This window comes from Oncorhynchus tshawytscha, linkage group LG07, assembly GCF_018296145.1.
Source record: "Oncorhynchus tshawytscha isolate Ot180627B linkage group LG07, Otsh_v2.0, whole genome shotgun sequence".
In the NCBI taxonomy this organism is placed as follows: domain Eukaryota; kingdom Metazoa; phylum Chordata; class Actinopteri; order Salmoniformes; family Salmonidae; genus Oncorhynchus; species Oncorhynchus tshawytscha.
This window is the reverse complement of record NC_056435.1, coordinates 36,025,065-36,046,594: the sequence shown is the minus strand read 5'-3', so window position 1 is coordinate 36,046,594 and position 21,530 is coordinate 36,025,065. Positions and strand designations below refer to the sequence as shown.

Here is a 21,530-nt window from a genome sequence, read left to right as displayed (position 1 = left end):
GAACCAGAGAATGATGAAGTCCAGCCTGCTTAAGAAACAAAGCAGAGCGACTTTTTTCAAATCAACATTGGAGTTGCATCATGCAGCCTGTGAATGTTTTAAAAATCAAAACATATAGTCCAACGTTTGTATCACAACTAAAGTTGCAGAAATAATTCTAAATTAGTCATATAGGAGGACCTATTTCTTTATTAACCACTCAACACAGAATAGCTAGCTGCATGTGTGGACTACTGTCATGCCTTGACCTTAGTTATCTTTGTTTTCTTTATTATTTTGGTTAGGTCAGGGTGTGACGAGGGTGGTATGTGTGTTCGTCTTGTCTAGGGTCTTTGTATATCTATGGGGTTTTGGTATGTCAAGATAAATGTAGGTCTATGATGGCCTGAATTGGTTCACAATCAGAGGCAGCCGTTTATCTTTGTCTATGATTGGAGATTCTATTTAGGTTGCCATTTTCCATTTTGGTTTTGTGGGTTATTGTCTATGTGTAGTTGCATGTCAGCACTTGTTGTTATTAGCGGCACGGTCGTTTTGTTTAGTGTTCTTAGTTTATTAAAGAAGAATGTATTCTTATCACACTGCGCCTTGGTCTCCTCGTTATGACGACCGTGACAACTACCTCAGAAATCATTTGGATAAATGATCCTTTCTATTTTATTTAGCTTTGTTCAATTGTATTCTTCATACTATAAAATAATGCCATGAAATTCTAAGTAAATCCTGTCTGCTAAATGGACTATATAGCCCATAGCCATATGGTATAGCCAGATCAGGACCTACATGTAACATAAGGACAACTCAGAGAATGCCATTTTGTTCTTCTGAAATAGACTACATTTTCTTCATCTCATGTTTCTTTAGACCTGCCTAAAATAAATCATGGATTTATTGTGATGTGTAGGCTATATTAAATGGATGTATTGTGATGTGTAGGCTATATTAAATGGATTTATTGTGATGTGTAGGCTATATTAAATGGATTTATTGTGATGTGTAGGCGATATTAAATGGATTTATTGTGATGTGTAGGCTATATTAAATGGATTTATTGTGATGTGTAGGCTATATTAAATGGATTTATTGTGATGTGTAGGCGATATTAAATGGATTTATTGTGATGTGTAGGCTATATTAAATGGATTTATTGTGATGTGTAGGCTATATTAAATTGATTTATTGTGATGTGTAGGCTATATTAAATGGATTTATTGTGATGTGTAGGCTATATTAAATGGATTTATTGTGATGTGTAGGCTATATTAAATGGATTTATTGTGATGTGTAGGCTATATTAAATGGATTTATTGTGATGTGTAGGCTATATTAAATGGATTTATTGTGATGTGTAGGCTATATTAAATGGATTTATTGTGATGTGTAGGCTATATTAAATGGATTTATTGTGATGTGTAGGCTATATTAAATGGATTTATTGTGATGTGTAGGCTATATTAAATGGATTTATTGTGATGTGTAGGCGATATTAAATGGATTTATTGTGATGTGTAGGCTATATTAAATGGATTTATTGTGATGTGTAGGCTATATTAAATGGATTTATTGTGATGTGTAGGCGATATTAAATGGATTTATTGTGATGTGTAGGCTATATTAAATGGATTTATTGTGATGTGTAGGCTATATTAAATTGATTTATTGTGATGTGTAGGCTATATTAAATGGATTTATTGTGATGTGTAGGCTATATTAAATGGATTTATTGTGATGTGTAGGCTATATTAAATGGATTTATTGTGATGTGTAGGCTATATTAAATGGATTTATTGTGATGTGTAGGCTATATTAAATGGATTTATTGTGATGTGTAGGCTATATTAAATGGATTTATTTGACTTTTTAAAATGCAAATGTTTCAAAAGTCTGCATCAGTGGCTTGTAGGTGTGGAAGCCAGGAGATGCTAAAGGTGTTTATGCTAATTAATGGTCAATTACCATGAGACCGGCAGTTGTTTGCTTGACAATCACCGGCTGACAAAATGTCATGACCGCCACAGCCCTAATAATCACTGACTGGAATAGAGAAGAGCTTAATTTGAGAATGGAGGATTCGATTGCTGTAAAAACAGTATAGTTGAGTGTAGTCCAAGCTACACATAACTACACACAGATTTGTTTTGCAAACGTGTCCGTGGAACATGTTGCTAGTTCTGGATGCCTAGTAAAGGAAACTAGGGGACATGCAACAGACAGATACTGGGTAGTCCCAGCATGCCTTGTGCATTAGCCTTCCTGACTTGTGTTCATACTACAAGGAGCTTGGAGAGAAGCAGCAAAGCCAATAAACAAGGAGGAGGAAAGCAGAGAGGGGTAGGAGGCGGTGAACAGAAGATGATGATTATTTCAAACAAAGGAGAGGATAGGAAAGGGGTAGGAGAGAAAACAAGGACAATTGTTGCTTCAGAGCATCACCCCACCTTGAAGCCACGGCGTTGTGAGAAAGGAGAGGGACAGTGGGTTGACTGGGCCAGAGAGAAGCTGAGGCACACAGGAGTCAGAATAAAGATGGAAGATTCACAGGGAGTTGAATGCATTTTTACTTACTGTACACATCTCTAACATGCACATTTATTTAGGGATCTACATCAATATAAAGGACACCTGTAAATGAAAAGAGAGTTTCAACTTCATTAGCACATCTAAAAGTAACAGCAGCCACAGGACCGGAAGCCGAGGTATTTTCACTGCAGCTGGGGACAGAACAGTTATATTAATACCATATGAAGACAAAATCTTTGCTTTGAGTGAACTTATTTCCATTCATTGATTGTATTTGAATGTTTAACTTTGTTTTCTTCTTAAATGCTGCTGTTATCTCCATATAAAATCCTTTCTGGGTAACAATTAAGTTCCTTACTGACATAGTTTTCCATTAAAATTGTTAAAAAGAAACACAAATAGCCTTTTCAGCAAAAAAACTATTTCTCAAGGATTAATTTTGCTATCACTGTCTGGGAGTGGTCTGAGTAGGGGGGGAACTGAAAACTCGCTGTTATTGGCAGAGAGGTTTGGAACTCTGTTATTGGTACAGGATATTAATTAATTTACTGCCTGGCCGAAACTCCACCACGCAAAACCTGCTGATTAGAAGGTCCTGTGTAGATTGTATTTTCAACCAGCAACTATCAGGAAATAACACTGATCACATTTTTGTCACACTTTTACAGTGTTAGTTTCATCAGCTAACCCCACAACTGTAGTTTGTTAGCACCCATTGACCTGCAGGGGGCAATGTGGTAAAGCACCAGAGGGCATGATGTCTGTAGTATGTATATCACTGTGTAACAATAACGTGTGATAATCCCTGTAGATAACAATACTATTGTGGTAACAATGCTAGAGGGGAGACATAACTGACGACAGAACATTGTACAGTACAGTAAAGTACTGTGTGTGAAATAATACTCGATGGGTATAGCTAGTACGTTGTGTGATGCTGCATTGTGTAATTTAACTGTGTGTGTGTGTGTGTGTGTGTGTGTGTGTGTGTGTGTGTGTGTGTGTGCGTTTGTGTGCTGCACATCTTTCAGTGTTTATTTGAGGTGGTCATCTACCTTCTACTTTGGCGTATTCTGAGAGGCGCTGGTAGTTGATCAAGGCTGCCTGCTCCAGACATTTACGGATGACTGTCTTCACCTCCTCCTGGGGCACAGGAGTCACAATATCCTTCATCAGCACCTGGAACGGAGTAGGAGACATTGGAGAAAAAATACTATCCTTTTTGGGGGGTTACCACAAAAAAGAAAATCATGGGAGTGTGCATGTTGACCCTTCACTTGTAGAGAACAGGAGACAAACATCTGTTTTCCACACTCAGGTAGCCTATATTATATACAACATATAGAAACCAAATACACATCTATCCATAACGCCTGGTCAATTCAAATGTGGATGGAACATTTATAATATTGTGTATATTTAGTTTAGGAAGGTGTGTGTCCATGGTTAATCGAACATAGGGTAAGTTTATAAGAGGATGCATAATAACCTACCCTCTCAAGCAGGGACAAAGTGGCTTTCAGGGCCCCCTCCGGTCGACCAAATGGAAAACAGTACCTGTGAAAGAAATCCAGTTTAATTACTGTAGTGTTTATTATGAAGGTTTTCCTTCATCATAAGGCCATTCTTTATCCTCAAGGATTTCTACAATTTATAAATGACTACCCACTGGGCACAGACGTCTATTCAAGGTCTATTCCGCATTGGTTTAACACAATTGAATAGAAATAACGTTGATTCAACCAGTTTGTACCAAGTGGGCAGCTAGTGGGCAGCTAGTTCTTGAGATCAGAATGTAAGTACAATTTTGCAGAGCACAGTGATCTGTCACAATCTATAATCTGTGGTCTGATAAGTCCCATAGCCGTGTCTGTGCCAGGGTCAGTTATAGATTTAGATATAGTATTACAGCACACACCTGAAGTGTGTGATCTGGTTCTCCAGCAGAACACGCAGCCTCTCTTTGATATCCTCAAAGCGTTCCTTCTCCTCCACAGTCACCGTCCCTATCCCGTCAGGCCTGAGGGATATACAGTACCATAGAGTTTATATGGTTGGAGCATGGGGCAGGGAACACCAAGGTTGTGGGTTTCATTCCCACATGGTCCACATAAAGTACAATGCATATACAGTATGTGTTAACTGGAATATCCCTTAGGACATATTATATTAGTGTCATCGTAATATCCCAATTCAGAGTAGACAGTATGGCCACCACTGACACAGTGATCACAGGGGTCACACAAGGGTCAACATGGTCACTGAAGTTATAACTGCGAATTTCAGCTAACATGGTACATGTGTAGTGGCTAGCTATATGTCCACAGCAGAGCCCACAGTATGAAGAGTTTCTGTGGTGTATTCCACAGGTAAGAGCCAGCCATCTGTCTGGAATAGTGGGGCCACTGATATCTGAGGATGGTTACAGACAGGGTTTATAACTGCACCCCCCCCCCAGCTGTGGCCCCCATCTTGTCTGACAGGAGTATCCCTCACCCCTCTCCTCCCCTCCTTTCTCAGTGTCCTTCACTGAGATTACATCCTGGGCCCGGTGACGCGGAGCATGTCACGTCTCCTGCTCCTCAAGCCGCTGTCACGGCGACCAGCGCCTCCTCTGTCACATGCACTCTGCTCAATTTCCCCCGTCCTCAGCCACGTCACTAACTATAAGGAGCCAGGCCCCTCAACCACACTCTCTTCCCTCTGTGTGTGTGTGTGTGTGTGTGTGTGTGTGTGTGTGTGTGTGTGTGTGTGTGTGTGTGCGCGCGCGTGTGTGTGTATGTTTCAGGCTATGATTGTTAGTGTTTGTGTTTTTGTGTTCATCTGAAGCATGTCGATAAAAAGCCCTTAATAAGATGTGGTGTGTGTATAATCTCTGCATCTGACGGTCCGTCAAAAATAATTCAACTATTTGATCATTTCACACTAATTATGCCTAGCCTCATTTTCTGCTCCTCCACAGCTTTCATAATGTTTTCATAACCTCACGCCCCTGTCCTGTATTATAATGGCTAGATGGAAATGGGAAGTCTTTTGGAACAGAGCGATCAGAGAAACTAATAACAGAACACCGGAAGCGCATATCAGAGGTAGTTCAAGAAGCTACAGTACGTGACTGGAGTTCAATTACAGCCAATTCACAAATTGACTAGTACATCACATTTTAAAAGACAAATACCATATTTAACCTGTATTTAACATTCAAACATCACATTTCCAAATCATTCCATTACTGGAGGTGGAATGAAATCCACTCCAACCTTTAAACAGACAATTTATTCTCAATTTACTGTCAGGTTACTGTACTCTCTATAATAATCAGTTCATGCCCTGTGGCCATCAGGCTATTACATTGTGGGTGGATGAGGGGAGTGAGGGGTGTTTTGGCCAAAGATGGGTTTCTCTCATGGGCTGCGCGAGGCTGTCATGGTCATGGGGACTGGAGGCAGGCTGGCTGTAGCTGTGGCCTGAGCTCGGACAGTGGCAGGAGAGACTCGCCCGTCACCCATGACAACCTGTCATCCTGTCATTCCTGACCTCCAGGCACACCGGCCGTCTGGAGAGCTCCCACTACAGTACACTACACCTCCCTCCCTTTATTTTCTGTCTCCATATTTCTCTCTCTCTCCCTCTATTCCTGACCCTCTCTCTTTATGTCCTCTCCGCCTCTCTTTTTCTCCCATTTTCCTTTTTCTCTCTCCACCCCCCACTCCTATCCTCCAGTCTTGGAGCTACTCCCGTCTTCCTGTCCAGCCTGATCATAACAGGACTCAAACAGACAGCCCACCTCAGCTTCATCACTGTCTGTCATAGGATGGGGGTAGAGGGGTTGAAATCAAATCAAGTCAAATCAAGCTTTATTTATACAGCACATTTCAGACATAGAATGCAAGTGCTTCACAGGAAAAAAATTGAAATTGAAATTGAACTCCAGTAATTGAAATTGAACTCCAGTATTCACTCGTTAAAATCAAAAAGTGACTGAGGTCGGGTGGGAGGGAGAGAGTCACAGTGGATCTATCAGGGAGGAAGCACCACAGACTCTTACCTTCTGGGCCAAGAGACAGCCTGGGACTTGGAGTCCTTTTTTTTCCTAAACTCCTTGATTTTGAGTTCCCTCTTAGAGGGTGTGGGGGGCTCTGGGGTGGGGGGTAAAGGTAACTCTGAAGCTCTGCCTCGGTTACAGGCCAGTTTAGCAACTCAGACAGTCTCTGACTACAGGTTACATGAGAAAGAGGCAGGGGTGATGTTAAGAGATCAAGCATCGGGAAAAAAAGAAAGAAGAACATTAATAAAGCAAAATCATAACAGACTATGAAAATCAATGAATCGAGAACAGACAACAAAGAAAGAATAAACACAAATCCCAACTGGACATGAGAAACTTAAAAGCACAAGTGACTGAAACAAGTGATTGGAAAAATAATATTAGAGAAAGCTTTGACTGAGGCAAAAAAAAAAAAAACACAGTATGAGGTGGCTTGGTGAAGTATACCAGTACAGAACATTGTATGCAGATCTAGGAGACAGGGTGTAGGGTGTAATATACATTATGTTACTGTCTTCTCCGAATGAGATTGATTTGATGAAGAAGGTTGGTGATAGAGTGGGTTCTCTGAGTGAGGAGGATTGGGTTTACTTTCATATGCTTAACATTTGTTCCTGTTAAACACACAGAGACAGAGAGACAGAGACAGAGACAGAGACAGTGAGAGAGACAGAGACAGAGACAGACAGACAGACAGACAGACAGACAGACAGACAGACAGACAGACAGACAGACAGACAGACAGACAGACAGACAGACAGACAGACAGACAGACAGACAGACAGACAGACAGACAGACAGACAGACAGAGAGACAGAGAGACACAGAGAGAGAGACAGAGAGAGAGAGAGTGAGAGAGACAGAGACAGAGATAGACAGAGAGACAGAGAGAGTGAGAGAGACAGAGACAGACAGACAGACACAGAGAGAGGCAGAGAGACACAGAGAGAGAGGGGGGGGCGTAGAAGGGGGCTGTAAGTCAGTTCTCTGTACCTGTTGCCATGGACGTGTGAGGCACAGAAGGCAAAGCTGTAGTGCAGCAGGGTGGGGTCAATCATAGCCCCGTTCTCTGCTCTCTCCAGCAGGTCACCCAGGTAACACAGGTGTCTGTGACACCCCCGCACACCATTACGAGCACAGTACTCATCCATGACAAACACCTGGCCTGGACTGAACCAACCCTACAAAATAGACATACAAGGGAGGTTAGAATAGATCAAAATTGATAGAATGCAGGATCACAATGTAAAAGAATGAGGGAACCACTGGACTGGTAACCCTTTCCTCACCAAACAGGAGTAGGAGTCATTGAGTCTGTGGTCCAGGGTGAGGCGCTGCACCATCTCAAACAGAGAGGAGTGGTCAAAGCTGCAGGGGTTGGCTGAGATGAACTCATCCATGCCATGTTTCTGCGCCCGGTCCGCGTCTATGTCCGTCCACCCCGGAGAGAGAGAGAGAGCCAGCACACATGAAGGGAGAGACAGGATCCACAGGAGTTAGACACAGCAGAGGATGGGAATGGCTATCGGAGTGAGAGGGTAAGAGAGCATCCCTCGCACAGTGTGAGGGCCCTATTCTATTAAAACTGCTAAGAAGATTTACGGGATGAGACACACATATGGTATACATTTTTCTTGCACTGGAAGATTGTGGGTTGGGGCTCATCTAATGAGTAATCAATGGCGTATGGGTGAAACTATACAGACACCCTCTCACCGGGCAGAATTGTTTAAAAATGTGTTCTGAGCCTGCACACCAGGTCAACGGTTTACATTGAATAGGGCTCTCGTACAGTACGCTTCATCTGGGGGTGGGTGGTTTGGTCAATGGAGAGGATCAGTGTGGGGTTCATAGTCAACTAGCAGGTGGAAAGGGCTCTGGGCAAGAGGGAGGGTCAGGAGGATTGGATGTGAGTTGCAGCATAACCAATGCAGAAGGGTCATTCCTGTGGTCATGCATGACTGATTCTGTTCTGTCTGTCTGTCTCATTATTACAATGTTGGTCCAGTTCTCTCTTGATACATTTCAACGTTATTTTATGTGGGGTCTTTCTACCTACACAACAGTGTATGACTGTTGAAATCTCAGGTCCCCCCACATGTGAACAGTCGACCTGAGCATGTACACCAAACAAAAATATAAACTCAACATGCAGTTGGGCCCATGTTTCATCAGCTGAAATTAAAAGTTCCCTGAAATTTTACATGTGCACAAAAATCGTATTTCTCTCAAATTTTGGGCACAAATTTGTTTACATCCCTGTTAGTGAGCATTTATACTTTGCCAAGTAATCCATCTGCCTGACAGGTGTGGCTTATGAAGAAGCTGATCAAACAGCATGACAAACAACATTACACAGGTGCACCTTGTGCACCTAGAAGCACAAGCATTTCGCTACACTCGCATTAACATCTGTTAACCATGTGTATGTGACAAATAAATTTGATTTGATTTGATTTGTGCTGGGGACAATAAAAGGCCACTCTAAAATGTGCAGTTTTGTCACACAACACAATCCCACAGATGTCTCAAGTTTTGAGGGAGTGTGCAATTGGCATGCTGACTGCAGGAATGTCCACTAGAGCTGTTGCCAGAGAATTTAATGTTAATGTATCTACCATAAGCCACCTCCAACGTCATTTTAGAGAATTTGGCAGTACTTCCAACCGGCCTCACAACCGTAGACCACATGTATGGCGTTGTGTGGGCGAGCAGTTTGCTGATGACAACGATGTGAACAGAGTGCCCCATGATGGCGGTGGGGTTATGGCATGGGCAGGCATAAGCTATGGACAATGAACAAAATTGCATTTTATCAATGGCAATTTGAATGCTCAGTGATACCGTGACGAGATCCCGAGGCCCATTGACGTGCCATTCATCCACCACCATCACCACCTCATGTTACAGCATGATAATGCACAGCCCCATGTCACAGTTCTTCCATGGCCTGCATACTCACCCGACATGTCTCCCATTGAGCATGTTTGGGATGCTCTGGATCGACGTGCACAACAGCATGTTCCAGTTCCCGTCAATATCCAGCAACTTCCCACAGCCATTGAAGAGGCGTGGGACAACATTCCACAGACCACAATCAACAGCCTGATCAACTCTATGCAAAGGAGATGTGTCACGTTGCATGAGGCAAATAGTGGTCACACATCTGTGACCAACAGATGCATTTGTATTCCCAGTCATGTGAAATCCATAGATTAGGGATTAATGAATTTATTTCAATTGACGGATTTCCTTCTATGAACAGGTGACCAAAGATCTGTCCAGAGGGATCGTTGAGAAGAAGCTGGCTGCTTGTGTCAACATCGTCCCCAAAATCACATCTGTATATGAATGGCAGGGGAAGATCCAGGAGGATAGTGAAGTTTTGCTGATGATAAAGACCAGAAGTTCTAAGGTAAAGGTTCTCAGTAAAATCTTTTAAAATGTACATTTTTGTTCAGTATATATAGTCTAAAGTCTCTGATAGCATCCTCACATGATCGAATGAGCTGCACCAGCTAGACCCATCTCCTTTCCCCTCCCACCCTTCCCTTTTACTTCCACTCCCTCCCCTTCCCTTCACTGCTCAGCCCGTCAGCACATCCCCCTAGGGTCTCCCTAATTACCCCCCTTGTCCAGCGAGAGGGCTAAATAAATTTGACAACACATTTTCACTTTCCTTCTCAGTGAGTGGGCTTAGGCATTACATCAGGGTCTGTCTGGAATGGGAAGGCTGACCGATAATCCATGCGCTGTCCATCTCCCTCTAGTTGTATTCTAATGGACTGCTTCAGCCAGGGCTCAGGGACTGCTCTGAATGCCTCAGATCCGCAGGTCACAGCTATTCTAAGCAGCGGTCTGGATAAATAGCCTATGCAGCTGTCCCTCCCGAGACGAGGCTTTACATGTCAATATAGAGACAACACCACTTATGGAGCATTAACAACAGTTGAGATATCGATACAAATGAGTTTTCGCTGCATTGTGGATATACACAAACAATGTCATAGTAAAATGTGTCCAGACACACTGACATAAAAAAGTGTCAAATGTTTTGGATGTTTTTCATAAATTCCAAATCACACAAAAGCAGAAAGTGACACACAAATATAAAATCATGAACAATAAATTACTTTGACTATAGACTAAAAAAATGTAAATACCAAACTACCATCAAAGCTGAGAGAATATAATAATAAAAAATCACTTTTATTTTCTTCCATTGACCTCGACTTCACTGTTGAGTGAAACCCAATGTGGCGCCAGGCCAGCTGTCAACCACCCAGGGAACAAAGCCTGTGCTGCTATGATGCTTATGATCCCCAACTCCCAAATCCAAAAAGGTGACTATGTGTCCCTCTCCTCTGTGACTGGTGGCCTGTCATGTCTATTTGACATTCCAGCGGTGGAGTGGACATGGGAGCACTGGACAGTAACAGACAATGACACTAGTCACCCCCGTCTGTCTAGGCAGGGGAAGGACTGACATCACAATGATTGATGGATGCTACTCATTTATAGATCCCTACACTGAACATTTGGGCTATTTAGCACATTAAAAAAAAAAGAATTGACCACCAGCACCACCTCCCTGCTCATTCCCTCTCTCCCCAGAACATCCACAGCCCAGCCCTCTCTGACGGCAGAGTGAGGGGTACATGGTGATAGCTGGGTCTGATTTAGGGGCATCATGGAGCTAAAGACATGAGCTGACACTGTGGTTCTCACTTTCTCGATCAGTCCCTCCATCCTAAACGTTGGAATTCATTGGACAGCAATTGTGGAAGATCTTATTATGCTCATTTAGATTTTGTATACAGGTTCATGCTTTTCACACATTTGTAAGTTGACAATACTTTATATGCCCATGCACTGTATGATTCATAGAGCACTGAGAGCATAGCAATATTAGTGTGTTAAAGGAGAGGATAAATTCATTCCTGAGGCAAATCTCTATATACCCAACAATACCAGGATCTGTCTCAGTCTTTCAACAAGAGGGAACAGAAAACAGACTCAGTTTTAAGCAAAAAATGTGAGAACATCACCCTGGTAAATGTCCTTGTCAGGCATCTAAAGAAAGAAATGGATATGTACATTGCAAAAGTGGTAGAAGTGTTCATTTCAGGTCTGTCTCTAAGGAGTGGAGAAGACTGCAGCAGCATATGGTAAAAGGAATGGCATGACATCATGACTTGCTACATGTTAGCATTCAGAATACTCCAGGTACATATTTGCCAGCTCTCATTTAGCAGCAAGAAGAATAAAGAGTTAAAGGCAGGAATTGAGCAATCTTCAGTAAAACATGGATATTCCACTGGAAATAACAATTGATTCAAATATATAATAAATATATACAGTGCCTTCAGAAAGTATTCATACCCCTAAATATTTTTTTACAAATTGCACCAATCCACACACAATACCCCATAATGAAAAAGTGACAACATATGTGTAGAAATCTGGGCAATTGTTTTGAAAATGTAATATCTAATTTATGTAATTATTCACACCCCTGAGTCAATACTTTGTAGAAGCACCTTTGGCAGTGATTACAGCTGTGAGTCTTTCTGGTTAAGTCTCTAAAAGCTTTCCACACCTGGATTGGGAAACATTTGCCCACTATTCTTTACAGAATTCTTCAAGCTCTGTCAAATTTGTTGTTGATCATTGCTAGACACCTATTTTCAGGTCTTGCAATATATTTCTAAGTAGTGTTAAGTCAAAACTGTAACTCGGCCACTCAGGAACACTCACTGTCTTCTTGGTAAGCAACTTTCTTTTAGGATTTTGCTTGTGCTTTGCTACATTCCATTTATTTTTTATCCTGAAAAACTCCCCAGTCCCCACTCTGAACCACCCATCCCGGATCCGGTATAATTGTCATCAGCAACGCTGAATAGCATAGCGCCACAGTCAAATAATATTACTAGAAAATATTCATATTCATGAAATCACAAGTGCAATATTGCAAAACACAGCTTTGCCTTTTGTTAATCCACCTGTCGTCTCAGAGTTTGAAATTATGCTTTACAGCGAAAGCAATACAAGCGTTTGTGTAAGTTTATCGATCTCTTGACAAAACAATAAGTACACTTAGCATCAGGTAACTTGGTCACGAAAATCAGAAAAGCAATCAAATTAATCGTTTACCTTTGATGATCTTCGGATCTTTTCACTCATGAGACTCCCAGTTAGACAACAAATGTTCCTTTTGTTCCATAAATATATTTTTTATATCCAAATACCTCCGTTAGTTTGGTGCATTATGCCCAGGAATCCACCGGAAAGAGCGGTCACGACAACGCAGACAAAAATTCCAAATTATATCCATAATGTCCACAGAAAAATGTCAAATGTTTTTTATAATCAATCCTCAGGGTGTTTTTCAAATATCTATTCGATAATATATCAACCGGGACAGTTGGCTTTTCACTAGGACCGGGAGTAACAATGGCCGCCTTTCTCTTTTTGCGCACAACTCACTCTGAGAGCCCCCACCTATCCACTTACACAATGTGGTCGTTCATTCTTCAAAATAAAAGCCTGAAACTATGTCTAAAGGCTGTTGACAGCTTAGGGAAGCCATAGAAAAAGGAATCTGGTTGATATCCCTTTAAATGGGCAATAGGGATGCATAACAACAGAGAGGTTTCAAAAACAGGGGCACTTCCTGATTGGATTTTCCTCAGGTTTTAGCCTGCAATATCAGTTCTGCTTAACTCACAGACAAACTCACAAACACTCTAAAGTTTTGGAAACTTTAGAGTGTTTTCTATCCTAATCTGTCAATTATATGCATATTCTAGCATCTGGTCCTGAGAAATAGGCCGTTTACTTTGGGGACATTATTTTTCCAAACATAAAAATAGTGCCCCCTAGCTTCAAGAGGTTAATACACATAACATGATGCAGCCACCACTATGCTTGAAAATATGGAGAGTGGTACTCAGTAATGTGTTGTATTGGGATTTGCCCAAAAATAACACTTTGTATTCAGGACAAAAAGTTTATTGCTTTGACACATTTTTTAAAGTATTACTTTAGTACCTTGTTACAAACAGGATGCATGTTTTGGATCTTTTAATTTTTACTCTGTCAATTAGGTTAGTATTGTGGAGTAAATACAATGTAGTTAATCCATCCTCAGGTATTTCCTATCACTGCCATTAAACTCTGTAACGGTTTTAAAGTTACCATTGGCCACAAGGTGAAATCTCTGAGAGGTTTCTTTTCTCTCCGGCAACTGACACCTATATCTTTGTAGTGACTGGGTGTATTGATACACCATCCAAAGTGTGATTAATAACAATTGAATGTCTGCTATTTGTTTTACCCATATACCAATAGTTGCCCTTCTTTGTGAGGCATTGGACAATCTCTCTGGTCTTTGTTGTTGAATCTGTGTTTGAATTTCACTGCTCGACTGAGGGACCTTACAGATAATTGTATGTGTGGAACTCAGAGGCAATCATAAAAAATCCTGTTAAAACCCTATTATTGCACACAGAGTGAATGCATGCACCTTTTTATGTGACTTGTTAAGCACTTTTTTTTTTTACCCCTGAATTGACTTAGGCTTGCCATAACAAAGGGGTTGAACACATTGACTAATGGTATTTTCAATTTTCAATTGAATTGAATTGTAAAAAGTTTGAAAAACATAATTTCACTTCAACATTATAGGGCATTGTGTGTAGGTCAGTGAAAAAAACCATCTCAATTTAACCAATTTAAAATGTAGACTCACAGAACAACATTTGGAAAAAGGGGTGTGAATATGTTCTGAAGGCACTGTATATAAATACAATTTAGCAGACATTTAGCAGACTTACATGCATGCATACATTGGATTTGGACTTTTCTGCAATTTGGAAGAAGCACATCAAACTATATAATGTGTATTAAGTGTGTAGCCAAATTACATTGGTCTGGAATAAAAAGACAAGATTATTTATCCTACCTATAATATATTTTAATTATCTTATTTTAAACCTTGTTTTTTTCAGAAGAGAAGGCATTTGTAGAGTTGCAAGTGTGAACTAGCATGTCGTTATTTAGCAACATTTCACTGATTGCTTCCAGGAATAATTGTGCAGAGACCACACTGTTTAATTCATGTCATGGCACTTTTAACATGGTAGTAATCAGCTGCTGAGAGACAGGTCTCCAGTAGTTGTCAAAAACAACCATTTCACCGAATTAACATACGTCCTCAGTTCTACTGCAATTTATGGAACATGACAATCAACAAATCATTGTAGTTTTATGTTGTGGGTTTTAGCCCTGTCTCCGCCTAAACCCTTTATTACAATTATGGCCTTTTTTAAATCAATTATTTTTAAGAGATAACATATTGGTATGTTATAAGTCCTGGGGTTTAGAAAAAGGTCTGTTTTGCTAAGAAGGGATTTCATGTTCAATAAAGTTGCTGAGCGCGAGAGAAGGCAAATATGCAGTTTAACCAAAGCAAAACAAACAAAATCAGAGTGACATGCATCTTAGTCTTGTCAGGATGGAAGTGAGTATTTTAAACCTAAAGAGAATCAAACCAAATCAAAACGAAAGTTTTCTAAAGTGGTCTAAGACAGAGATAACATAAAGATTTGAATAGAGGGAGAGAATGAACAACAGAAGAGGAAGAGAGGGAGGAGATCACATTGCTTTGGTCAGATAATCAGTGTGGATTATCTGAGCGGTGCCAGCAACAGGGAAGCACTTACCCTTAAATCCAGCTACGAGATAGATAGCAGGGTAAGAAGGAACAAACCAGAGAGACATAAAGACAGAGAGCAGACACAGAGACCTGACCTACAGCAGCTGGGCTCGACCAGGGACACACAAAAAGCACGAGTGTGAGAGTGAGAGTGAGAGAAAGTGGGGGAAATAGCTCATAACACTGTTAAACAACTGGCATAATAGGACACAGGGGAAGAGGAAGGGCTAAACTAAAGAGATGAATATTGACATAAGGTGAAATGAATAGATACAGATAGAGAGTGAGAGATAATGTGATATGGAATAGGAGAGAGAGACACAGCGTTGATGAAAAAAAAACATATTTAGTGACGATAGTAGAGAGATTAATGAAACAAAATGAAAGGAGAGGTGAGGAGAGGCGTTCTTTCTTCTCCAGATGGATGTAGACACTTCGCTGTAGTTGCTTGGGGTTACATAATATACACTGTTACACACACATTCCTATAGAATACATATATACCATAACAGGGAGTATTGTCCATTTTAAAATACACACTTGTGTGGAGAGAAATAAATACAACAAAAGAGGTTACCTCAAAAAGGAGTCCAATAAAATCCGTATCTTGATAGATATTGAATTTGATTAGACATAACAGAATTGCACATTGGGCGGTCGTTTCCTGGGTACTGTAGCTGAAACAGTACCCAGTGTTGTGGGCCTCGTGGGCACAACATGGGTGGCACTTACAGAACTGGGAGATGGGTGCGTCTAGCTGAGGTGCGGAGCCTGCTCTGTTGTTGAGTTTCTGGACCTGGGTGGGGGGGATTGGCTTGTGGGACTGGCCCGTGGCCCGGTACATAGCCTGGACCCACAGGATGCGGTCCTGCTCGTCATCACTGGCAAAGATCACGGTGTCACCTTCCTTTACTGCATTGAAGAAGGTCCTCCCACCGTCAAGACCTAAGGAATTATTACAGTTAGCAGTGTTTGTAGGGCTAGTGCTACAGGTAGATACCAGCACATATATACAAAAGTATGTGGACACCCCGTAAAATTAGTGGATCTGGCTATTTCAGCCACACCCATTGCTGACAGGTGTATAGATCAAGCACACGGCCATGCAATCTCCATAGACAAACAATGGCCTTACTGAAGAGCTCAGTGACTTTCAACGTGGCACCGTTGTCAGTTCAAGTCAGTTCGTAAAATATTTGCCCTGCTAGAGCTGCCTCGGTCAACTGTGCTGTTATTGTGAAGTGGAAACATCTAGGAGCAACAATGGCTCAGCCATGAAGTGGTAAGCCACACAAGCCCACAGAGTGCTGTCCTCGGTTGCAACACTCACTACCGAGTTCCAAACTGCCTCTGGAAGCAATGTCAACACAAGAACTGTTCGTCGGGAACTTCATGAAATGGGTTTCCATAGCCAAGTAGCCGCACACAAGCCTAAGATTACCATTCACAATGCGAAGGTGGAAACGCATTCCCTGGAGTGATGAATTGCGCTTCACCATCTGGCAGTACGATGGACGAATTTGGGTTTGGCAGATGCCAGGAGAACGCTACCTTCCCCAATACATATTGCCAACTGTAAAGTTTGCTGGAGGAATAATGGTCTGGGGCTGTTTTTCATGCTTCGGGCTAGGCCCCTTAGTTCCAGTGAAGGGATATTGTAATGCTACAGCATTCCATGACATTCTAGAGACGATCCTGTGCTTCCAACTTTGTGGCAACAGTTTGGGGAAGGCCCTTTCCTGTTTCAGCATGTTCAATGCCCCCGTTCACAAAGCAAGATCCATTCATAAATGGTTTGTTGAGATCGGTGTGGAAGAACTTTACTGGCCTGCACAGCGCCCTGACCTCCACCCCATCAAATACCTTTGGGATGAATTGGAAAGCCGACAGCGAGCTAGGCCGAATCACCCAACATCAGTGCCCGACCTCACTAATGCTTGTGGCTGAATGGAAGCAAGTAATTTTTTAATATATTTTTTTAATTTCACCTTTATTTAATACAAGTGGTGTATTACTGTACCTGGCTGAGGGTCGGTGTGTGTGTGGTGTGTTACTGTACCTGGCTGAGGGTCGGTGTGTGTGTGTGTGTGTGTAGTGTATTACTGTACCTGGCAGAGGGATGGTGTGCCTGTGTGGTGTGTTACTGTACCTGGTTGAGGGTCGGTGTGTGTGTGTGGTGTGTTACTGTACCTGGCTGAGGGTCGGTGTGTGTGTGTGTGTGTGTGTGTGTAGTGTATTACTGTACCTGGCAGAGGGTTGGTGTGCGTGTGTGGTGTATTACTGTACCTGGCCGAGGGTCGGTGTGTGTGTGGTGTGTTACTGTACCTGGCTGAGGGTCGGTGTGTGTGTGTGTGTGGTGTGTTACTGTACCTGGCCGAGCGTCGGTGTGTGTGTGTGTGTGGTGTGTTACTGTACCTTGCTGAGGGTCGGTGTGTGTGGTGATTTACCGTACCTGGCTGAAGGTCGGTGTGTGTGTGTGGTGTGTTACTGTACCTGGCTGAGGGTCGGTGTGTGTGTGGTGTGTTACTGTACCTGGCTGAGGGTCGGTGTGTGTGTGTTGTATTACTGTACCTGGCTGAGGGTCGGTGTGTGTGTGTTGTATTACTGTACCTGGCTGAGGGTCGGTGTGTGTGTGGTGTGTTACTGTACCTGGCTGAGGGTCGGTGTGTGTGTGGTGTGTTACTGTACATGGCTGAGGGTCGGTGTGTGTGTGTTGTATTAATGTACCTGGCTGAGGGTCGGTGTAGTCTACAGTGTAGCCGTCCAGTTGAAGCAGCTCCACAGGCTCTGCCTTCTTCTCTCTGTAGCTGCACATGGCAAAGGTGTACTGGCTCACCTGCATCACAGAGGAAGGAACAGTGGGCTAATTATTTACTGTACACTTTATCTCATGGTGCTTTTCCAGCTGCTATTTACCTGGTATTTCTCAAGGTAACGCATAGTAATACGGGTACTGGGACTTAGACGAAAATGACATAACATTGGTAAACTGCCTAGTAATTACTATGTAACTACCATTTTGGTATACCAGGTAAATAACAGACTGAAAGAAAGCATTACATCTTATCAGTTCTACTTACCACTGTAACCTTGACCTCAAATATAACGTCATGTTCCCTAACCCAGGCCTTGGACACCTTGTTTGTGATAACCAACCAGGAGAGACGGTCACACAAGGGTTAATGAGCCAATCACCAGGCATAGATGGTGACCAGATGCTGGTCAAGATAGGCATATGGGAAAACAATCTCTGTGTGTGTGTGTGTGTGTGTGTGTGTGTGTGTGTGTGTGTGTGTGCTTGCAATAGTGAGAGAATGGAAATGACAGCTGTGTTGCCCACTCTTGAACCTCTAGTCAGTAATGTGTGTGTGAGTGTGTGTGAGTATACTGGGATAATCACATTATAATTAGATGAATGAAGTGGCCGAACCAGGGGAGGGGGGCTGGTAAAAGTAACTTATGTTGATGAGAGAGAGTATGTGTGTGCTTGAGTGTGAGTGCGTATCTATCCCGCACTGATACAGTGATAAGCAGGCTTATTCTGCTACTGACAAGGACAGACACACACAGAGAGAGAGAGACAGAGAGAGAGAGAGAGAGAGAGAGAGGTGGGAGAGGATCAGAGAGCGAGGGTGGGCAGTCAGGGTGCTGTTGCCGGCGCCGTTGCCAGGGTGGGGTTGTGGCCCTGACTCTGTCACTCAGCGAGGACAGACGAGTGCGGTAGTGACACCCTGTCACAAGAGATAGGAGCCCGACTGCTAGGTGCCAGTCATGCCAAGGCAACCCAAGGATCTCAGCCAATACCATGCTATTGTCACCTCTGCTGCAAGTGGCAGCTCTCACTGGCTGCAGCCTGCCTCTGTGTGACAACAGAGATTCACTGTCAGGGCTCTGATGAGGCCCCCGGTGGAACTTGCTGGGCCGCCGGTGCCACTACCCAGCTCCACGGTGCCCCCTTGCCTTCGGGACGTCCCTGGGGCACATCAGAACTCCCCATCTCCTTCCCACTCCCTCGCCTGCCTCTCTCTCAACCCACTTCAGCCTCACATCCCTCTGCCTGCTAAAGTTTGGACCTGTCAGGGCCAGGCGAGACAAACACACAGACAGAGACAGAGCAGGACTGTATGGGCCTTAAGGCTGGCTGACCTGCTGTCAAACTGATGGTTAAAGGATTCTAAATGACTTTGCTCCCTGATTACCCTACATGATTTGCTCTTTTAAATAACCTTGTTATTGTTGAGAGCAGTGGTGTAAAATACTAAAGTAAAAATACATTCAAGTACTACATGAGTAGTTTTTGGGGGTATCTGTACATTACTTTACTGTTTATATTTATGACAACTTTTACTTTTACTTCATTACATTCCTAAAGAAAAATATGTACTTTTTACTCAATACATTTTCCCTGACACCCAAAAGTACATTTTGAATGCTTAGCAGGACTGGAATATGGTCTAATTCACACCCTTATCAAGATAGCATCCCTGGTTATCCCTACTGCCTATGATCTGGCGGTGTCACGCATGACCTTAGTATTCTTTGTTTTCTTTATTATTTTGGTTAGGTCAGGGTGTGACATGGGTTGTGTATGTGTTTTTGTCCCTGACTAGGGGTTTTATATGTCTACGGGTGTTTACTAGTCTAGGTGTTATGTATGGCTATGGTTGCCTAGATTGCTTCTCAATTAGAGGCAGCTGTTTATCGTTGTCTCTGATTGGGAACCATATTTAGGCAGCCATATTCCTTGGGTATTTTGTGGGTTATTGTCTATGGCTAGTTGCCTGTGTATACACTTGTTTATATATAACTTCATATATAACTATATAACTTCATGTTTGTTTTGTTGTTTTGTAAAGTTTGTTTAAGTGTTCTTTGTTTCATTAAAAAGAAGAATGTATTCAAATCACTCCTCCATTCAACGAACGTGACAGGCGGACTCACTGAACACATGCTTCGTTTGTAAATGATGTCTGAGTGTTGGAGCGTGTCCCTGGTAATCCGTAAAAAAACAAAACATGGTTTGCTTAATAAGGAATTTAAAATTATTTATACTTTCACCTTTGCTTTTGCTACATAAGTATATTTTAGCAATTACATTTACTTTTTAGAATTATGTATATTTATAACCAAATACTTTTAGACTTTTACTCAAGTAGGATTTTACTGGGTGACGTTCACCTTTACTGATTTATTTTCTATTAATTAAGGTGTCTTTACTTTTACGCAAGTATGACAATTGCGTACTTTTTCCACCACTGGTTGAGTCTATAAATTGGATTGTGTGATGGGGTGGGGCCGGGGAACAGAGATCAATGTGGTTGTTTGCCAGTATATCACTGAGGAAACTCTTGAACATGATAGACCCCCCCCAGTTGTCAAACGGAAATGCTTAAGACTTCACTCCAAAGCCGGCACATATCAGCAGAGAGAGAGAGAGAGAGAGAACAAAGATAGTGAGTGAACAGAGAAGAAAATAGAAAGCAGTGAGTGAGAGAAGGGGGAGAGAAAAAGAAGGATAGTGTGGTATGGTGCAGAGTGAGAGAGTGGCTGCTTCTGGCTGTCTTCGAGGACAGCCTCCAGACTGCTGAATAATTACACTTCACTTTGCATCATAAACATGTGGTTTATGGCTCCAATCTGTTCTGTTTAGCAGTGACCTGTCAGGGCATTCAACTAGCCAGATACCACTACAAGGCAGGATGAACTCTATCTGAGCGGGGTGGGGGTAGGAGGGGGCTGGCGAGAGCTTGGTTTGGGGAGCAAGCTGCTTAATTGTGATCCCTCGACTCAATTAAGACAAAACACAGTTTCACAGGTTTAGAGTGGCATTTTCGCCTCTCGTGATGGGACTCGGTTCAGCTGAGGTCGATGCCTTTGATACCGACGCGTTCCACTTTCGCTGGGTATGAACGGAGAACGGGGACTTACTTTATCACACAGGCATAGTGAGAGGGTTTATATGGCATGAGCCGTCACGATAGCCATCTCATGGGATGTTCAACCGCTGACTCGTTCTTGTTTTCTCTGACACACGTAACGTGTTTACAGGGTGTGTAATGACGGCTTTACACCTGTAGAATTCTGTTTACGTGTACCTGAGGTGTTGTTGGTGTGTCGCTGCCATGGGTGGTGCCAGCGTCCATCACCTAGCACTGTAAATGATCTACTCACTCCATGTAATTAACAACTCATGAATAATTCAACAGGAAACAAATCCTCTGACACTGAAATAAATACCCCCCAGTG

At 42.4% G+C, this 21,530-nt stretch overlaps 1 protein-coding gene across 12 annotated transcripts in view; it reads right to left on the bottom strand.

Moving 5' to 3' along the window:
- LOC112255258 (calcium-dependent secretion activator 1) overlaps positions 1–21,530 on the bottom strand; it is a 180,363-nt gene that overhangs the window by 55,862 nt on the left and 102,971 nt on the right. For all 12 annotated transcript variants that reach the window (XM_042324355.1, XM_042324357.1, XM_042324354.1 and 9 more), the window contains exons 10-16: positions 18,012–18,120; positions 16,017–16,229; positions 7,858–7,994; positions 7,562–7,749; positions 4,439–4,540; positions 4,014–4,077; positions 3,576–3,699 (exon numbers count right to left, since the gene is read on the bottom strand). In XM_042324355.1, coding sequence (XP_042180289.1) covers positions 3,576–3,699; positions 4,014–4,077; positions 4,439–4,540; positions 7,562–7,749; positions 7,858–7,994; positions 16,017–16,229; positions 18,012–18,120 — 937 coding nt within the window. The remainder of the gene's footprint in view (positions 1–3,575; positions 3,700–4,013; positions 4,078–4,438; positions 4,541–7,561; positions 7,750–7,857; positions 7,995–16,016; positions 16,230–18,011; positions 18,121–21,530) is intronic.